Source organism: Anopheles cruzii, chromosome 3, assembly GCF_943734635.1.
Source record: "Anopheles cruzii chromosome 3, idAnoCruzAS_RS32_06, whole genome shotgun sequence".
Lineage (NCBI taxonomy): Eukaryota > Metazoa > Arthropoda > Insecta > Diptera > Culicidae > Anopheles > Anopheles cruzii.
Window position 1 is genome coordinate 43,485,064 of NC_069145.1, and position 21,507 is coordinate 43,506,570.

Below are 21,507 nucleotides of genomic sequence, written 5' to 3' on the forward strand. Positions count from 1 at the left end.
ACCAGCTCCTGAACACAGAAAACCGACGATGGCCAATAACGCCAACTCCAAAACACCACCGATCGTGGTGTATAGCTCATCGGTGAGCTATGTCCACCGACTAGCAATCGCAGCAGGAATTATAAAATTCCAAACATCGGCAACGTATAAAGGCACGACAATTAAATCTGAATCGGTGGAAGACCACCGGAAATTAATTAAAGCTTTCGAGAACACAAAAGGCCTGTCATTCCACACGTACCAACTTGAGGAGGACAAAACCGTGAAGATAGTCCTAACGGGACTAGTGGACTGTACTTGCGAGGAGGCAAAAGCCCTCCTATTAGAACAGGGCCTCGACCCGGTAGAGGTGAAAAAACTAAGCATAAAGAAAAAATATACCGCTCACGCAGTGTTCTTGCTGCATTTCAGAAAAGGGCAAGTAAACTTGCCAACACTGCGGCAAATCACCGCAGTAAACCACTGCCGGGTCCGATGGGACTATTATACCAAGACAAATGCACCAATGCAGTGCAAAAATTGCCAAAGCTTCGGGCACGGAGCAGCAAACTGCTACAGAGCCGAAAAATGTTCAAAATGTGCGGGTACGCACGAAAGCAAAACCTGTCCCCTATCAAAAGGGCCCTCAACCAGCTGCAGAGACCGTGCCAGAGGTTAACGGCAAAATGACACAAAAGCACGGTCTCTGCCGGTATTTATAGGAGCAAGCGTTCTTCACTGGACGCCGGCGGAGAACAACTCCGATACCCGCGAGTAGTATATAAGGAACTAAAATCAGCCGACAAATGCGTTGCGAACATCATTGTATAAACGGCCGCTGAGGCGTGAACTTCTAGGAAGAGAAGTGTAGAATAAAGAGGAATCGAAAAACGAAACAAAAGAGAGTCTGGACTTCAATCATTTACACGATCCTCTACACAGCGATGGCAAAATCCCGATACACAAGCTAAAATGTGCAAACTGTGGAGCTAATCACACGGCAACGTATTGGCAATGTCCGGCAAGGCCGAAACCAAAAATACCAGCACCGACAAACCGCCTGCAGGTACCCCAGCAACAGCACCGTTTTTCAACGAAACTACGTTCCCCCCTCTGCCGAATATTCGGCCTGAGCGCAATGCACAAACCAACAGACAGACCTTCTCAGAGGCTACAAAAAATACAGCAAGCCACCAAGGCTTATTCAGTGCAAACGAACTCTCTGTCATCATTGCAGATACATTTACACGCATGAAAGCATGCAAATCCAAAGAAGATCAAATAATGGTCATCAGTAAGTACTGTTCGCCATGATGGCCACTAATTGTGCAATCAACTGTTCGTACTGGAACGCTAACAGCGTGACTAGCCGTAAATTAGAAATATCAAGCTTCTTAAAAATCGCTTAAAATCGCTTAAAAATCGCGTCAATCGCTAAGACGCCAAACGCTCAAACGCTGCTAGCTGCGAATTGGGAATGCGAATAAAATCCAGTTTAAAGAACCGACCACTGTTTTTGATTATCTGTTGCAGAAATCGCAACATAAAAAAAAAAAACCTTCGCGTTTTGTGCTTCGTTTCGTGCTATAATCAGTCGAGTTGTGGTCAAACCCCATGAAATGTTGGCGGAGTTGGTACGAGAGTATCGGTTTTTATACGATACGCATGATTTCTTTTACAAAGATTTGACAAAAAAGCAGAATGCATGGAAGGATATAGGCAAGAGAATGAATGTGTCGAGTAAGTACAATCAATACATCATCGTTATAAATAAAGGGTTTTAGGCTTTATTGTTAGGCTCGGTTTTGCTGCAAAGCAATGTTTGCCACGTTTCATACATTGTTATTGGAAAAAAAAATCGGCAAATTCCTCACGGATTTGCATCGCAACTTCGGTGGATCTTCTGTTGTTTGGTGACATTGGTATCAATGAGCTTGAAGTGTCGCTGGGTCCTAATGTATTGCTTTCAGTGGTTTGGCCAGGATTGTGTTCATCTATTAGAAAGTTGTGTAGACAACATGCTGCTACAATTATTTGGTCTGCTGTGGTGATTTTACAATTGATGGGTCTGCCGAAAATCCGCCATTTCATTGCCAGGATGCCGAAAGCGTTTTTAACCACCCTTCCTGAACGGTTTAATGATATTTGAAAAGTTGTTTTCGGTCGTTTGTTGCTATTGTTGATCTTGGGTATGGTCGCATCAGGTAAGGTGCCAGTGCAAATCCTTCATCTCCAACGAGAACGTGTGGGGTTGTACTAATTCTTCCTGGCAGCGGCTTTGGTGGTGGTAAGGCTTGTTTTTTGATGTATTCCTTGTGGAATGCAGAGTCTCGCAATATTGAGCTATCACTGTGTCCCCCGTAAGCTCCAATGTCGACGACGAGAAATTTGTATTTTGCGTCTACTATAGCCAACAATACAACGGAAAAGTGGAAAACTAAAACCTAAAACTAAAAATAAGTGGAAGTTCGCACGGGAAAGATATATGCGTATGAAAAGGACGTGCACAGGAACAACCGGGCAGGCTGCGACCAAGGTTCAACGATTGGATTATCTATCTTTCCTGGACGAATTCTGCAAACCGCGCGGAACTTTCAGCAATATTGCTACGCAACATTCTAATCCAGCTAAAAAAGCTGGTTCCTTCGAAGTCGTTTTAAATACAACATCGTCATCATCAGCTGACATCGAATTCGCCTCTCCATCGACATCATCACAAAGAGCTGCCAACACAGGATCACCAACGGAATCATTAACAAACGTATCAGCTACCAGATCAACGCCGAAACCCCATCCCATAGAAAAGCTCATCCAACATTTCCGACAAAAGGAAAAACCGAATGAAGTGGATTTGTTGTTTGCCAGCTATGCTGAGGCCACCAAAAACATGAAGCCAGGAAACCAACTAAAACTGAAAGTTGCACTGGCGCAGTTAGTTTATGAAATACAAAACGAGGAAATTCAAGAAAATCAAGTGTTACGTGCGCCACGCACAGTACGCCACAACCACTAGGTACCAACTTTACAGCGGCTCCCGGCGTCGCCATGACAGACCACACCCGGGGGATCGCTAGATTGTGTGGACATGACGGATCGACCCGGATGACCCCGAAAAGGATCAGTAGCAGAAAGACAGCGAAATTGAAAAGTACGACCAGCGCCAGCGATACCGTACGAAGCTAAAAGTAGCAGAAAGACAGCAAAAGCCAAGTACGACCAGCGCCAGCGATACTGTTCGAAGCTAAAGGTGCGTGAAAGAGTGCGAAACTGACCACGAGCGAGTCAAACCCAAAGAACAAGCAGTAGAATTGTAACCCACCACATCTACATTCCGCGTAGTTCACAGTACTGCTCCCATACTGATACACAGAAACAACAGTGAAATATATATTACGCAAATTACACAAACAGTTTACAATCTATTCCGTTCGCGTGGTGTTTCCGCAACATTCTAAAATCCGATTCCGTTCGCGTGGTGTCCGCAACAGCGTCGATTACGGAACTGGTGGACGAGTGCACCAGCAACGGCTTACTGAAAAAGTGTGAAGCGCGTGACCTAGCAACAGCTGGAACCGAGGAAAAAATGGCGGCCAACATCGTAGAATACGATCGACAAGGTGACGTAGCCAGCATGTCGGACGCAGCAGAATTTAGAGACGCGGGAAAATAGTACTTGATTTTGCTGACGCGAAAGATGCAGTGAACCCGTTCACGGGAACAGGTGAAAGCGTAGCTGCGTGGGTGAGTGAGTTCGAGGACCATTGCAAAATATTTGGGTCGACGGATTTGCACAAGTTGGTGTACGCAAAACGCTTGCTTGAAGGCCCAGCAAAGGCGTCTGTACGAAGCATTTCCAACGTCACCAAAACGGCATTCCCAAACGAGCAAACGTGGACCAAGCATCGCTATGCGAATACGTCGCGAAGTGAATCGACGACGATCCGAGAAATAAAATCTGCTTAATTCAATGCAAGACGCTGAAAGAATTAAAAGTGCAGATAAAGACGTACGAGAAATTGAGGGAACATATTGGACATGGCAAAAGTACCGTCCAGATGCCTCGAGTAAAGAAGGAAGAAAATTCGGTATATCGTTTCGCTGAAAAATACGAAGGTTGCTGCGATTGTGCCAACTGCGAAAGAGACCTAGAGCCAATGATGGGTCAGGCGGCAAGGATGATTGACAACTCTACACAAAACATCTCCGATCTTAATCGATCTTAATCTCCGATCACACCACGCCGCGAACAGCACCGTCCCTCAATGCGGACAACTACCAAAACGCTCTTAATCGCACTCACCTCGCCAGTACCACCGCTACCGCTGGCTTATCTATGTAGCGACTGTCGATCGTGATGCCATTCGATTTTAGAACAATTAGCGCCATCTAGGCGATAACAATTCTAATTCAGAGACGTCAACGACCATCAGGCACACGCGCTGTCAAGTGTCACGCGACACCTCGAACGACCACATTGCAAAAGTGACAGACGTCCTCTTGATCAATACGACACCGACGAGGAACGACGTGCTTTTCAATCGCTCTTACAAAATAGTGTACAAACTCCCTGATTAAAATAAAAATAGTGTTTTAAACACTAAATCTATTTACTATCAAAATGTACGAGGGCGTATCGACAGTCAGACAGTAAAACAAATTAGTAGTGTACGCAAAATCAATTATAAGCAACTTGACATTGTTCTGGCCGACGAGGAAACAGCAGGCATCGTGTGAGTCGCAACCGCCCCCGAATCGGTAGTAAAGATCAACAGGCATCACTCCTGCTGCGGCTACAACCCAGTCTTTCACCTGTATTCGACCAGACGAAGACTTCAAAATCCTTCCTTAACTTCAGACGTGCTGACTACTTCCTTTTAGACAACTGCCTTGCTATTGCAGATTGGGACGTGCTTCATGACGACAAAATATCAATCGATGACGCGACGCTGTTCTTCAACGAAACGATCCGGAAGGTCCTTGATGCCGCTGTAACGCGACACCATCCAATAAACTACAGGGTGTCCAAACAAGCCTTCTTTTTTTCATTTGGTTATAAAACAGAAACGGCTGAATATTTTTCGAAGCTTAAACGTTTATCTGAAAGGTAGATTCTTAGAATTTATGTATAAAATAAAGTTTTGGTTGTAGAAAATTGGGAAATATGAAAAATTTATTTCCAAAGTGGTAGGTCATCAAATCATTCGTCAAAAGCACATGTCATTGAAGGTCATTTCCACCTCGGTGGCTATGTTAATAAGCAGTATTGTGGTTCGGAAAAGCCACAGATCGTGCAAGAGAAGCCAATGCACCCACAACGAGTTATTGTTTGGTGCGGATTTTGGCTGATTGGCTTTTCGGCGAAATTGAAGCTGAGAACTTGGACGGCATTTGGTTTCAACAGGACGGCGCTACGTGCCATACATCGACAGTCACAATCAATATTCATGTTACTGTGCTGCCACACGGCACGAAACAGTTACGCGCAACACGTAACTTGGTGTCAAATCTGTTTCGTGCCGTGTGGCAGGTCTGAAATATTACAGCAACAGAAACAACTAGTAAGAGAAATGTCAAACTTGTTTACATTCGTGTTTTTGGCCCGAGAAAATAGAAATCGGAGAGGTAAGTTGATTTCTGAATAATCTTTTCGCTTTTTTTAGATATTGTTGCTGTACCGGCAAGATGGGATTGAACAAAGTGACAACAGGCCAATCGTCCGGCACCAGGACCGCACATCCAGGATCATTGCTAGCCAAAAGATGAAGAGATGACCATTACGGCGAACAGGATTATGAAGGCGATAGATGTAGCGTTTACGAAAAAGCCACACTAATTCACGTTATTTCCCGAACATCCGGATTCATATTCTACTGGGAGTGATCACGAAGAAATAAATGCTTGGTGCCATGCTTGGAATTATGCTGGTTTATTCTCTGCTAAGATTGTTTTGTACAGAAATCTGTAAGCTTGTGTTTCCAGCTATGCCTCGGGGAAATCCCGGACGGCGTCTGGCGTGCAGCTTGTTACTCGTCGCGAAGGGATGGGCGACGCCGAGTCCGTCGGTGAAAAACCGCATGTAGGAGCGAGAGATCGTTCCATGGATAACATACGCGTCATTATTCATGCTGAAGTCGAAGAAGCACTTGCTGTTGGTTTCAGTTTAGAGTTTCTGTCAGATAATCGAGCGGCGAATTCGCCACACGATTAACTGGCGGAACGATTGCGCTACCGGCCATTACAGGACGCTCGATTAACCGTGCACCTGCGCGAGAGAGAGATCTCGTTCCGTCTCTCGCGGTCGCTCATCCGGGTCGATCGGGTGAATGTCCTTCGATCGGCCTTGGTACGAGGATCGTCGTCTCGGTGCAAACGCTAGGCGTGAGCAACGAGCGGCGATTCTGGATTCAAAAGCGACCGCGAGAAGACACGGAACTTTTTAACCGTTGCCGTTTTGATCAAAGTATCCGTTGTCCGCCTAAGTTCCAATATTAAGATTTAGCCGACAATAAAACGCGTTAAAAAACGTGTTGAATTAATTTGATTCCGCGAGTTCATTCTAAGCTGAAAGAATCCAATAGTTTCAGTTACTACGATTGTGGAACTTCATTCTCTTCGTCTCGCTACGTTAAAGGTTGGTGCTTTTGTTCTATAGTTAGGTAGTTCGGCAACAGTGTTTTAAAGTGAATTTGATTTAAAAATTTTTGTTAGTAGAAATGGCACTGATTGTTAACGATCCGGAGTGGACTCATAATTTACGGATCATCATCAACAATGTGCAGAGGCGTCGAGATGAGCGGAGACGCGGTCGACGAACATGGTGGGTGCGACCAATCTTCTTTCATCGGAAAGAAGACGGCAACGTTCTGCTCCACCGCATACAACAAGAGCAGATCAACGACACAATAACCATCTTTTTTGCTCAGGTTTGCTATCCATTTTATTGCTGAAATGGAGATAAACTTATAGTTAAAATTCAAAAAAACATCACAAATAAGAATCTTTGCTTGTTAACAAACCTCTGTTTTCGTCTGTTTGTAAACAAACCTCTGTTTTCGTCTGTTATGCGCCCTGTTGCAGGGTCTGCAGACCCACAAAGCTTTTGACACCTACTGATCGCTTTACTGTCAAAATTGTCGCGGTTGGAGGCTGTTATATCCGTTGTTTCGTGCCGTGTGGCAGCCCAGTTACACGAACAAACGAGTAACTATTGACGACCTCAAGATCCAAATTCAAATTGCTATTGCCGAAATAAGACCAGATACAATCGAAAATGTACTCAAAAATAGGTCGACCGAATGGGCTACTGCCAAACCAATTGTGGTAGACATTTGACTAAAATTGTTTTTCATAAGAAAAATTTAAGAATCAACATTTCAAATAAATGTTTAAGCATCGAAAAATATTCAGCCGTTTTTGTTTTATAACAAAATGAAAAAAAGAAGACTTGTTTGGACACCCTGTACTAAGAACGATCAAGAGACGCAGAAACCGCGCTCTAAAACAGCTTCAGCGCCACAGCTTCAGCCTCACAACCGCCTTCTTTTCCACGCTATCTGTTAGTCCCCCTGAGCATCGCTATTGTAGAGGCAATCTCGCACACACCGCGAGACATCTTATCACTTAAGTCGGTGACAGTCGACGAGCATACGGTCAGCAAGGCGCTGGTTCAGCTGAAGTTGAACTTTAATGCGGGCCCCGCTGGGATTCCCTCCTCGGTCCTCAAACGATGCCTCAGCTTGCTGCCCCAACTTGCTGCCCCATCTCGTCCGTCTGTGCCAGCTATCGTAGCTATCCATGGCCGATGAGTATCATACAAAATATACAAATATACAAATATACAAATTGTGGCGGAAACGGCCACAAAGCACTAAATTGCACGAAAGCGAAGGTGGGAGAGAAGTGTTTACGGTGCAACGGTGTTGGTCACATTTCTAAACATTGCAAGGAATCAGCGAAGAACAACGTAAAGCAAGTATGCGTGGTTATCAGCGTTCCCAATGTTCCAGTGACGATCGGTTCTACCAAATACGACGCGACGGTGGACACCGGTAGCGCAATAACTTTGCTACGAGAAGATGCACTCCAGCCAATTCCGCTGGAGGAGCGGAAATGGAGGAACTGAATCGGACATGTCAGATGCAAAAAATGTGGCACGATCGCCATCGAACAAGTGAGTGCGGATCCAAGAGACGTTCTCATGTTCCGGCGACCCTTGTAGAAAGCAGACGTGCGACGCTGTGATTTTGTAAAGTGAATTCGAACCTCCCTTGTGGGGATTAAATAGTTGAAATTTTTGTCCGAAATAAAAATCTAGCAAACCAAATCGAAAGTGCTAAAAAGGTAACGACATCAGGGGAAATATGTGTGCGGGCAAATGTGGATGGAGGGGATTGTAATATGAACTTTGCCATAGTTTCAGTATCAGCAATAGGCGCTCCAGTACTGCTTGGCATGGACTTCTTGGGAACAAAAGGAATTAGTGATAGACAATGAGGGCGTTAAAATCAATGGACGATGCAGAAACGATGAGGCCAACAATTGCGAAGCAGGTGAAAAGACGGTGGAGTATTACGCAGCTGACGAGGCGGGTAAATGGGTCAGCAAGATCGAAATCCACACCGACGAATTGGACATACCCAGAGCCTATTATTAATTGAGGCGATTCTTGCGTATAAGTCGAAGAAAATCGACGCGGAGAGAGACGAACTATCAATCTGGCTGGATAACGAGCGACCACTACGAGCACTCCCAAGACGCTCCCGTAGAGTTTGTATCGATTACTGAGATCTCATTAAAAAGATGATCCGCGACTCGTACCCGATGCCGATCGTAGAAGACCAAATCGACAAGTTGGTAGACGCACGATGGTGGTATTCGACGTTGGATTTAAAAAAATTATATTTTCATGTCAGCATTGCAGAAGAAAGCCGCAAATGTACGTCATTCGTGGCCCAAAAGGGGCAATATGAGTTCTGCCGTGCACCATTCGGCTTGTGCACGAGCGGAAGCGCGTTTGGAAGATTTATAAATTAAATGAGTTGATCAACGAATGCGTGATACTAACCTTTGTAGATGACATAATTATCCCAAAGAAAGACGAAGAGCAGGGGATGAAGTCCCTGAATCGGCTGTTGAATGTGGCAGAAAAGATCGGTCTAAAATTCAACTGGAAGAAGTGCCAATTCCTACAAAGATGCGTGGAGTATCTCGGATACACCATTTACGAAGGGAAGATCGAGCCATCGAGGAACAAAATGGAAAGGGAGTTTCCGTTACCCAAAACAGCAAAACAGATGCAGCGCTTTTACGGGTTAATCAGCGCTTTTACGGGTTAATGTAAAGACGGCGTTAGCTCAGTATCCAGTGCTCCGTATTTTTAAGCCTGGTCTAGAGGCAGAAGTACACACAGACGCGAGCATTTCATCCGACGTATTACTTCAGCCGACTAACAACGCATGCAGAGAAGAACTACCACACTTTTGACTTGGCGGCACTAGCAGTGGTGGAAGCTTTTAAGAAATTTCAGTGTCATATACTAGGGCAGCATTTCGAGATTGTAACCGATTGCAGTGCGTTAACAAACAAGAGTCCAGATGCAAGGACAAGCCGATGGGTAATGGCGCTAGCGGAGTTCGAGTATGAAGTAGAGCATCGATCAGCAGAGAGTATGAAGCACGTGGATATCTTATCGCGTGTTAACATAATCACGATATCGACCACGATCAGCAAAAGAGTAGCAACAGCACAACGTAAAGATAAGGATGTAATGAAGATCTTAGAAGGGACAGGACCTAAAGATATCGAGGATAGGTGTCAAAACGTTAAGCGCTCCGACAGATAAAACGGCGAAACGTTTGACGGTCCGACGATCGCATAGTCGAATAATAGGTCAAGCGAGAACAACCGATCGAGCCAACCGAAGCGTTACGCGATGTATCGAAACGAACGTTCGTCTCGCTCGCGCGGAAAGTCGAGATCTCGAGTCGTGAGAAACCAACGGAGCGAACGGACGCGATTTTAGCCAACGCCAGATAATAAAGTGAATTATTCTGAAAGAGCTCAAAATAGCCGTTCCCGCCTAGTTAGTTACTGTTACGCAGTCGTTGTAACAATAGGTTTCACGTTAAAAATGGGAGCTATACGAAGGAAGTGCTAACTCGAGGCGATTATACATACCTCAATCGATGCAAGAAGAAATAATCAAGAGTGCGCATGTTATGACAACAGTGCAGTTGCACCGACTGTTGTCAAAACAGCTGTCAGTGCGGGCAATGCGGGCAGTGCGGGAAATTACTGCAGCTTCGATTACGGCAGATTCGAGCAGATTCGGCTACTTAAGCGCGCTCGAGACAGGGAATGGGGCTTTTTCAGTGTAAATGAGAATCACGAATGGACACAATTTTTTTGGTTCAAGCAAATAAAGAAGCTAAGCAAAAGAGGATCCGTCTGATATTTTCTGTTAGAAAAGATTTTTTAACATTCCAAAAAAATTCAGTGTGAGTTACACAGAAAAGCAGAAGCGTTTAAACAGGACGAAGTGATAACAGTGTTCGCGGGTTTTAAGTGAGTGCAATGGAGGACACATACCCCGAAGCAACACACAGAACGGCGCAGGAGGAAGCATCGTCACCACGGAGGTCGTCGGCGGGACGCGTAGGCGTCCGAGAAGGATTTGCAACGCCAAACGACCCAAATCCAACGGACGGGAGCCTCCAAGGGACACTGGTCACCGGACCGTTCATAGCCCAAACGCTCTACACGCGCGCAGAGCGCGAGAGAAGACTTCGCGAGCTTCGCGAATCAGCTGCTGCGTTAGGCGTCACCATCATGGCACTCGAAGGAGAGGAGGTGGAGTCTAGTACGACTCACTATCCCGTGGAAGGGACACCTCGAACTGCGATCAACACCCGACCCGGGCAAGACGATCGCGAGTTCAGAGCGTGGGTGCGCGACATGGCGCATTCCGCGAGAAACCGATACGACGGCGCCAACAACCCCAGGTCAAGGACCCCCCGGTTGGCGTCCCGACGCCAACGGGATCAGTGACCGGTATGCGTATGGCGGCCATCTGTTCCATACACACGCACAAGGCACTCATGAATTTGGACCACAGCACACGATACCACTTGCACACGGCACTCAGAATTTCAGACAACAGCACACGACAACACGTATACACCCACAGGATTATGGCACATTTTACGATAGCGACACCAACATTACACATGCGCAAGTTTTGGCACGTAAATCGGGAGCGCACGATTTACCTCCTTTCCGCGGCACCGTCGATGATTGGCCGAACTTCATTGCGGCGTATGAGCGCACCACCAGAGCATGCGGTTTTTCGGAAGTGGAAAACCTGATGCGCCTACAGAAAGCTTTGGGTGGAAAGGCGCGAGAAACGGTATGCCACTTGCTTGCGTTTCCGAGCGGTTTGAAGGAAGCAATGGCGACGCTAACGGCGCGATTTGGGAGGCCAGACTCGATCGTGGAGTCTCTGATCAGAAAGATGAGACTGCAACCCTCACCAACGGTTGACCGATTGGAGACACTAGTGGAGTTTGGATACTCAGTCAGACGAGTGGTTGCGACGGTAGAAGCTTCGAACCTACCCAACTACCTATACGACGTAACTCTACTTCGTGAGCTAGAGAAAAAGCTGCCATCGACTGTTTGCATTGACTGGGCCCGCCACAAAAGGAAACTGAACAACGTAACGGTGCGTGAATTTGGTCAATGGTGCGGAACTCTCGCTGACGATTTGTGCAGCGTCGTAGATGTTTCCGACAGTGAGGCACCAGGTGAACTGAGACAACGTCCAATTCATGGAACACAACGCCCTGGCCCGGGAACGGACCAGCGCAACTCCAAATGGAATTGAAGGGCACACCGGAACCACTGTGTTTGCAATGGACGGGTCACGTAACTAGGAAAGAAGAGGGCTCGATCAAGTTGCAGGTTCACGTTTCAGGTCGGCATCCTGCTTCCCCGATATACGAATTGACGGATGTTCACACGGTACGTGATCTGGCCCTTCCGGAACAATCTCTGGCGATTCCCGTCTTGGCGAAGAAATATCGCTATCTCCAAGGGCTGGAGATCGAATCTTATTCGTCAGCGGTTCCGAGGATGGTGATCGGGATCAACAATCTGTCGGTGCGGCATACATTAAAGAGTGTTGAAGGAGAGCCAGATGAACCCATCGCGACGCTGACGCGCTTAGGATGGGTCGTGGGTGGTCCACATGTCGAGGCTACAGCGACTACGGGTGCCAGTGTGGTCGGTTTCCACACATGCAGCTGCGAGCAACCGACAGAAGCAGTAAAGGGCTTCCTCACGCTCGACATGGCTGGAACCGGGAATATAGGACATAAACTACGCTCTGTCGAAGACGAACGCGCACTGGCGATGCTTGAAAGGAATACCCGGTTGATAGGAGAGCGCTTCGAGGCGGGGCTTCTATGGCGGTTTGAAATTCGCAATTGGGTATCCAACTCCAGACAGGTGATGCAAGAGATGCAGCCCCTACCGACGCCAGATCAGTTGGTCAACATGGATTATTCCCCCGGAACGGAGAGCGACACATTTACTTTCCGATTGTCGACAAAACTTCAAGGCAACCTACCGGCGCCAGGGGAAATCCCGACGAAGCGAAAGGTTCTCCGCACGCTGATGAGCGTGTATGATCCAATGGGACTCCTGGGGTATTTCCTGATGTACCTCAAAGTGCTTTTCCAGAAGATTTGGCGCGCTGGCCACGGGTGGTGTCGCGAATAAACTGTTTTTATTTTGGGCTCTACCCATAAACTTGTACAAATTTACTCCTGTAAGAATTTTTACTAGTTACGGCTTTGCCGTTCTGATTCGTACTCGTCTCTGCGGAACGCTCGATCCGTGTCGTTTGTCATCCGTACTTCACACCTGGACCGAGCGTCCTCTCGACTGGCGGCAGCGCCCTCTTGCGCCGCTCGCTGGCGTCACTTATCAGTGACAGGTGGGATGACAACTTGGATGATCACTCAATGCGAAAATGGACATCGTGGGTAAATGCGTTGCCCAGGGTCATCAACGTGAAAGTGCCTCGGTGCTATCGTAGCGTCACATTCTCCAGAGTTCATAAGGAACTGCACGTATTCTGCGATGCCAGTTTGAAGAAGATGGACAGATAGAGTGTGCGCTGGTGGGATCAAAGACGCGCGTCGCCCCGGTAAAGTACTTATCCATCCCTCGCCTGGAGCTAAACGCCGCGACGATGGGGGCGCGGCTGGCTGCGAGTATCCTGCAAACGCGGCGCACACCGATCGAGCGCACAACGTTTTGGACAGACTCGCAGAACGTGCTAAGCTGGTTGCGAGCGGACCATCGGCTTTACCACCCCTATGTGGCACTTAGATCTGCCTGGCAGGCCGTGCAACGGAACGCCGTTTGGTGCTGGAAGCGCTGGATCACAGCGCCGGCGAGAAAAAACACCAAAGCAGACGAAAACTGACCGCGTGCCCGTGACAGTGACAGAGAGTGCGGCAGGAGAGAGGGAGCCGCACTCAACAAAGAGGGGAATGTTATGACAACAGTGCAGTTGCACCGACTGTTGTCAAAACAGCTGTCAGTGCGGGCAATGCGGGCAGTGCGAGAAATTACTGCAGCTTCGATTACGGCAGATTCAGGCAGATTCGGCTACTTAAGCGCGCTCGAGAGATACAACGTGATCAATCTAACGATCTCTAACGATCGAAACACTCTACAGTCAGACGCCACCAGAGACAGAGTAAAATAAAGCCCTTACATCAAACACCGATCCTCTATCACTCCAAACTGGTGACCCCCGACGCGAGTGAAAAGTCCTACACTGGTTATAACACGCCATCAACGGGGGAGTGAAAGAGAGTCATCGCCACGAAGCTGCCCCGACGCCGAAGCATCGAGCGCTGGACCACACGCGCACCATCGGCACCGGAACGTCCGGCACGCGACTCGGAGGAAGAGCCGGCACAACGAGCCAGTTCGTCGAGGAGACGCGGTCGAATTATCAACGACCAGCGTACCCGCTAATTAGGCCGACGCCGTAAAACAAACGGGTTTGACAAATTCAACCCTGACCCCAAGCGCGCCATTTTGGCAACGCGCGACGCAGAACAACACACACACTCTCCTAACAAGGGATCGAGTACGTCAACGATGGCAAAACAGCTACGTAGCACTGCACAGACAGCTACGCCAAGTTTCGCCAACAGCTACGCAATACTGCACAAACAGCTACGCCAAGCTTCGCCAACAGCTACGCAGCACTGCACAAACAGCTACGCCAAGTTTCGCAAACAGCTACGCAGAAAGCTTCGAAAACCTGTAGAAGGGGATTAATGTAGTGACCTACATGTGACTTAAGCATCGGATCCGCTCGTTTATACGTGGATCGAGCAAAGCAGACGGTTCGGCAGCACTGTCGAAGTTGACAGTTGTCCCGTGCCTGGAAACACCATCCCTTCTTCCTGCGGCCGTCAACAAGATCAGACGTGCCTGCGATAGTCACCCCCCGATTGAACAACAATAAAGGAACAACAATATCAGTTCCCAAAGTATCGTGTCGTGTTTTAGATCTCATATCGAGATCCCGAAATATATTGGCGCTATGTACCTAAGTCGCCAAACTGGAAGCCAGAAAAAGCGCCAACGAAGACGCACCGGGAAGAAGAGCGCGAGCAAATTATAATTATTCGCCAACGATCGCGTTGTGCAACCAACCAGAAAAAAAGGATCGTTACGAGACGATACAGGACGCCGTCCTAAAACATTTTATGCCTTCGGCGAACCAAAGGCTAACGAGTCTCCTATCAGGAATGGCACTCGGCGACAGCACGCCAACAGTATTTCTGACGGACATGCGCCGACTAGGAGGTGCGAATTGCCCGGATACCGTGCTACAGAACATTTGGTTAAGGGCACTGCCATCCAATGTCTCAGCAATATTAGCGGCCATGCCGTCAGCGTCACTGGACGACCAAGCAAAGTTCGCCGACAAAATCCTAGAGGCACCCAAAAATGCGAGCGTTATGGAAATAAGTGGTGCGCGCGAAAGCGAAGGTCACGAGAGGACGATCAACGACCTGGCGAAGCAGGTAGCTGAGCTGACCCGGCGAGTGGACCAAGTGCTCGAGTTCCAGCGTGGGTCTCACAGCCGCCATCGCTCCCCGGTACCACGAGCTCCGGAGCACCGCGACAGCCGATACCAACGCACACCGTCGCGTACCAGGCGCGGGTGGATTTGTAAATACCACTACCGCTTTGGAGCGAAGGCTACCAAATGCGAACGCAGCAGAAATGGCAATGCAAACTGCCCGTGCATTTTTTTAGAGGAGAACACTGCACTGCAACAACAGTCAGAGAGCTACCCATCAAATCGATCTTAAAGAAATCGAATAGCACGCAGGTTAGTACAAGCAGCGTACGATTCTTTTTGCCAACAGAACCATCCATGCTAATGCCAACAGCAGGAGAAAAGGAGACAGGGTCCAGAGATAACGCCGATAGCGATACGCACACATCCCAAGCGATCGAACGCCAGCCAACTTGCAGCGCGATCGAACGGATATACGCGCACGACGAGCATTCCAGCAGACGATATCTAATCGACACAGGTGCAGAAATATCGGTAATTCCACCTGTTTACGGACACAACAACGCAATCCCAAGCACGCCCACCTTGCAGCGCACCTTGCATGCAGCGAACGGAACTCCCATAAAGACATACGGCGAGAAAAAAATGGCGGTACACCTCGGGACAAAAAGATCCTACGAATGGACTTTTGTCATTGCCGAGGTAAGTACACCTATTATTGGATCCGATTTTTTAAAATATTTTGACATTTTAGTGGACGTCAAACGCGGGAAGATAGTCGAAAACGAGGTCGCCGCTCGGATAGACAATATCGACATCTTACCAAACTACAACGTAGAACATGGGTCGCACTACCACCACATCATGGAAGAGTACGCAGACGTAACAAAACTAGACGTTATAAACCACCCGAAAAGAGCCACTAACGTTTTGCATCACATCGTCACGAATGGCCAACCAGTAGACCGCGCCGTTTGCCGGTGGAAAAGCTGAAAGCGGCAAGGGATGAGTTTAACAGTCTAATAGAAAAGGGAATTTGCCAACCATCGAAAAGTTGTTGGGCGAGCCCTCTGCATTTAGTGAAGAAGAAAAACGGCGACTGGCGCCCATGCGGTGACTACCGAAGTCTTAATGCCATAACAGTACCGGATCGGTACCCCGTCCCACACATCCAGGACATGTCGTCAATACTTCATGGAAAAAAGTTATTTAGTGCCATTGACCTGCAGCGCGCGTACCACCAAATACCCGTAGCTCCTGAAGACATCTCAAAAACAGCCATCACCACGCCGTTCGGATTATTTGAATTCAAGTACATGACATTCGGTTTACGAAACGCAGCACAGACACTACAAAGGTATTTACATGAAATTTTGAAAGATTTACCATTTGTATTCCCGTACGTGGACGATTTGTGCATCGCATCACAAAACAACGACCAGCACAAGGAGCATTTACGAGCAATATTGCAACGTTTAAGAGAGAACGGACTAGCGATTAATCCCGAAAAATGTAAAATCGGCCAGCCTCAAGTATATTTTCTGGGCCATTTGATAACATCAGAAGGTATCAAACCAGATCCCCGCAAAGTGAAGGCAATAGCCGACTTTAAAAAAACCACAGCGAACGAAATGAAGCGATTCCTTGGTATAATTAATTTCTACAGACGTTTTATGCGTAACGCAGCACACACGCAAAATACCTTACAGAACATGATAAAAGGTAATGGTTTAGCACAAGCGTGTGCTAAATTTGCTACGTGGGCCGCCGCGACTGACAGCGCGTGTCAGTTGCGGTGGTATCGGTCAAACGTCATTGCGAACACGTTCCGACTGGAAGCCGTCAGAGAAACGGCCTGGTGAGCACCGAGTGCCCTCCGTGGGTGTCTCGGGATGAACCAATTATTTGGTATATATATCGGCCCCACGACCAATATCGTCCTCTTTCATCATGGTTCGCTGACGAACCCAGACGTGTAAAACCTTGACGGTTAAATAGTTAAAATAAAGCTAGTACAATTGTTAGAATAAACGTTACGTTGCTTTCGTGCAAAATCAGGTAACAAGAAAAACGATAACACCCAACTAGAATGGTCAGAGGAAACCGACAAGGCATTCATCGATTGCAAGGATGATATACAAAATGCTGTCACGTTAGCGCACCCCGAACCCGATGCAACACTATCCTTAGAAGTTGACGCATCTAATAGCGCGATAGGTGCCGTGTTGCAACAATCTACGAATGGTAAAGTTCAACCATTAGCATTTTTCTCAAAAAAGCTAACACCACACTTAACAAAAGCAAGTACGTACGACAGAGAGCTGTACGCGATATACGAGTCCATTCGGTACTTTAAAGATCTACTAGAGGGTAGACTTTTTCATGTGTTCACGGATCATAAACCCTTAACAACCGCGTTTCAACAACGTCCGGAACGGGCTAATCCAACGCAACAACGACGTCTCAGTTTTATTAGCGAATATACAACGGATTTAAGACACATTTCAGGTAGTCGAAACGTGATAGCGGACGCGCTCAGTCGGATTGATGCAATTGGCGACCCAAGCGAGCAAATTGACTTCGAGGAACTCGCAGCCCAGCAGCAAGTAGATCCATAGCTTCAACGATTACTTTCCCACCCGGCGGAAAGCTCACTACAATTAAAGGCGCTACAGACATCACTAGCTGCAAACCCCATATATTGTGACATCTCTACAAATACAGCGCGCCCATTCGTTCCGGTAAGGTTCCGTGCGGCCGTAGTCGCCAAGGTTCACCAAGCATCACACCCCGGTATACGCGCGACGACGAAACTGGTCACGGATAGATACGTCTGGCCAGCCGTAAGACGAGACTGTAAAGAAGTAGTGACGCAATGCATACCGTGTCAAAAAGCAAAAGTGCACAAATTGAATAAGACGCCAACAATTCCCATAACCGTCCCAGATCATAGATTCGCTCACGTACATGTAGACTTGATAGGCCCCTTACCTCCATCGGAAGGACAACAATATTGTTTAACCATGATAGACAAGTTCACCCGGTGGCACGAGGTCATGCCAATACCTAATATAACGGCAAATCCTATAAACATACCTCACACACTAGAGAAAGTCCTGGAGACTGTTGTCAAGAAACAACTGATACAGTTTCTGGACCGACACTGTCTGCTGGCCCGGGAACAGTCGGGTTATCGGAGTAGCCACTCCTGTGAAACCGCACTAAATCTGGTCGTGGCTAAGTGGAGGGGGTTTGTGGATAGTGGACAAATGGTACTTGCGGTTTTCTTGGGTCTAAATAGAGCGTTTGAAACAATATCGAGACCTTTGCTGCTGCATACATTAAGGCGATTCGATATTTAAGGAAAAGAGCTCAGTTGGTTCAGTAGCTACTTAACTGGTAGAACCCAGAGAACTATGTTTAAAAATTCTGTCTCAGAATCCATTGACAACACCCTTGCTGTTCCTCAAGGCAGTGTTCTTGGGCCAATTTTGTTCATCATGTATGTAAACGACATGAAACAGGTCTTGCGCTCCTGCGAAATAAACCTCTTTGCTGATGACACAATCATATTTATTTCGCGAAAGGATGTGAAACAGGCAGAGTCTCTCTTAAATCATGACTTGGTTGCTCTGGATGGCTGGTTAAAATACAAGAAACTCGCATTAAACATTGACAAAACGAATTACATGGTGATGTCGAGAAGAAGGTGGTCTGGTGAGCTGGATATAGCAATCAATACGGGACTGTTAGAGAGAGTCTTACAGGTTAAGTATCTCGGTGTCACGCTAGACGACGAACTTATATTCCGTACTCACATAGATGGCGTCATCGCAAAAGTTGCAAAGAAATGTGGAGTGATGAGTAGACTAGGACACGTCCTGACCTTTTTTGGAAAAGTTCAACTCTATAAATCAATCATTTCTCCACATCTTGACTTTTGTCCAACCATATTGTTTCTCGGCAATCGGACACAAATGAAACGATTACAAAGACTGCAAAACAGAATAATGAGAGTAGTTTTACGTTGCAGTAAGTATACACCGTCGGCTGTGATGTTGGATATTCTTCAATGGATGTCGGTAGAGCTGCGGATAGTATATCAGACTATGATATTTATCTATAAACTTCTAAGTGGCCTGTTGCCAGAGTATCTTGGAGAAATAATTGTTAGGGGCTCTGACGTTCATCACCACAACACACGTAGCGCTCAAACTCCGAGAACGCTAAACGATACGTCACTTCTCGCCAGGAACTCTCTGTTTTGCAAAGGCATTCAGTTCTACAACAATATGCCAAGAGAGATTGCTGAGGCTTCAAACTTTAGGGAATTTAAGCGCTTGTGTTCCGTGTACATTAGGCGGGTTATATGTTAGGGTTAGTCTGTGCCTGTCCATGATTCTTCTTCTTCTTCTTCTTTGGCGCTACAACCGCTGAGCAGTCTTGGCCTGCACCAGAGACAATGTTAATCTCTGATGCTCTCTGTAACATTTAATTTTTACGGGCGGGATTGTTAGCCCCGCGCCAACCCCCCTCTATCACGCCGGTATCGGGAATCGAAACCATGGCCGGTTGAGTGACAACCGATCCCGGGATTCGAAACCCAGGCCAGCTGCGTGACAGCGAAGAGCACTACCGACTGCTCTATCAGCGGGGGCCAGCCTGTCCATGATTACTTAATGTTTAACTGTTAAATGTGATTACTGTACTCATCGGCGTCATGATCTCACAGGATTTTGATGATGATGATAAGAAAAAAAAATAAAATAAAATAGAATTGAGTCAACATTGATTTGAGACACGCGCGCGTAAAAATGGCTTTGCGGCGAATGCCCCAGTGGAGGCTAGTAAAATGAATTTCGTGCGTTCGAGTAACAGGCGTGCCGATTACATCCATTGATGATTTTGTCGGAATGACCAACCAAGTTACGGAATAGGTTTTAAAAATCTGCGACTCCTGTACAGTGGTGACTTCTCTCCAGTGATTGGAAAAGAGTGACACCGGCTGACGCGCAGATGATGCAATTTTTGCCGTGCATTCCTGAGAATAGGTTCCACGTTGTCTTCTTGTTGATAATTGTGGATCCTGTTGTACGCAAGCAATAGAGATTCATTTGAAATTCTCCAAGGTATGTCAGCCAAAATCACCATTTCGAAATAAAGTAGGACGGTTTTTTTAATAGTTTTTTTATAATCGTAAGATAACTCGCCATCTTAATCCAATGTTGGGGAAAGAGGTGGGCTCATCATCATCATAATTTTTTTAAATTTTATTTGCCACATCTTCAGCGATTTATGCCACATCAACTTATGCAACACTTAGGAACGTAGAGGCACCTCTCTAACTACTCTAAACAAACCCTCTTTATCAAACATTCATATCACACCAGAAACCCACTCTATCAGAAATTAATATCATACCAGAAACCCACTTTATCAGAAATTAATATCATACCAGAAACCCACTTTATCAGAAATTCACATCATTACAGAAACTTACGCTATCAGAAATTCATTGCATCTTTGGCGGCTCTATTGTACGGCGCCAAATTGGTAACCGCGATCTAACTAATATGATGATAAAATGAGCAAGAACATTAAAAAATGTTAGAACGAGACATCGGACTCGCCGATGTAGAGCAAATGGTTGCGAAGAATGTCAGTTTCTCGGCGTTCGACCACAACGACGTTGAAACGTGTTTTTTTTTTGTCTAGAGGCGGCGTTTTCTGTGAACATGGTAAAATCCGATCGAAAAAAGTTTAACGCCGTGATAGTGGCATTGGGAAGCCGCGCCCGTTACGTGTGCGCAGAGGTCGCCATTGTGATTTGGAATGGTTTATCGCAATGTAGTGAAGCTCTTGTGCATTTGCGAAAATTCGCTGTTTTATGGCAATGCAGCCGCGATAGTGAGGGTTGATGGTCGGGTTGAGTATACGGGCTAGCCGTGTAAAGTGGAGTGGAGTGCATGCTGGGAAAGGGCCTTGACCCCCCGCCAAAAAAAAAGGACTGTTGCCCGCTGGGTGACGCCGTAACGGCGAGTGGAGCAGTGGCTGGCGACCCTTTGGGCAGTGCTCAGTGGCTCCAGCCAGAGGCCTACGAGGCCGGGCTTGGGCGAGCTGACCGCTGTGGTGATCACCGCGAAAGGTATCGAGCAGTCAGGTACTCGATTACAAAAGGTATCGAGCAGTCAGGTACTCGGTTAGAAAAGGTATCGAGCAGTCAGGTACTCGATTACAAAAGGTATCGAGCAGCCGACTACTCGAACACTCGCGTAACCATATAAGAACGGGCGAAGTCGATCGAGACGGAGAGAACTATTTGAGACGACAAACGGTCATGACGCTGACCGCTAAGTTAAGGAGATGGTGAATAAAAATAAAATGTGACTCAAAGAATAAAGTGTTTCATTGAGCCT

The 21,507-nt window shown here is 47.0% G+C and overlaps 1 protein-coding gene across 1 annotated transcript in view; it reads left to right on the forward strand.

Moving 5' to 3' along the window:
- The first annotated feature begins 1,598 nt into the window (after window positions 1-1,598).
- The window catches only part of LOC128270451 (uncharacterized), a 25,585-nt gene continuing 5,676 nt past the window's right edge, over window positions 1,599-21,507 (forward strand). The window contains exons 1-3 of the mRNA XM_053007848.1: window positions 1,599-1,719; window positions 2,306-2,339; window positions 2,410-2,629. Coding sequence (XP_052863808.1) covers window positions 1,599-1,719; window positions 2,306-2,339; window positions 2,410-2,629 — 375 coding nt within the window. The remainder of the gene's footprint in view (window positions 1,720-2,305; window positions 2,340-2,409; window positions 2,630-21,507) is intronic.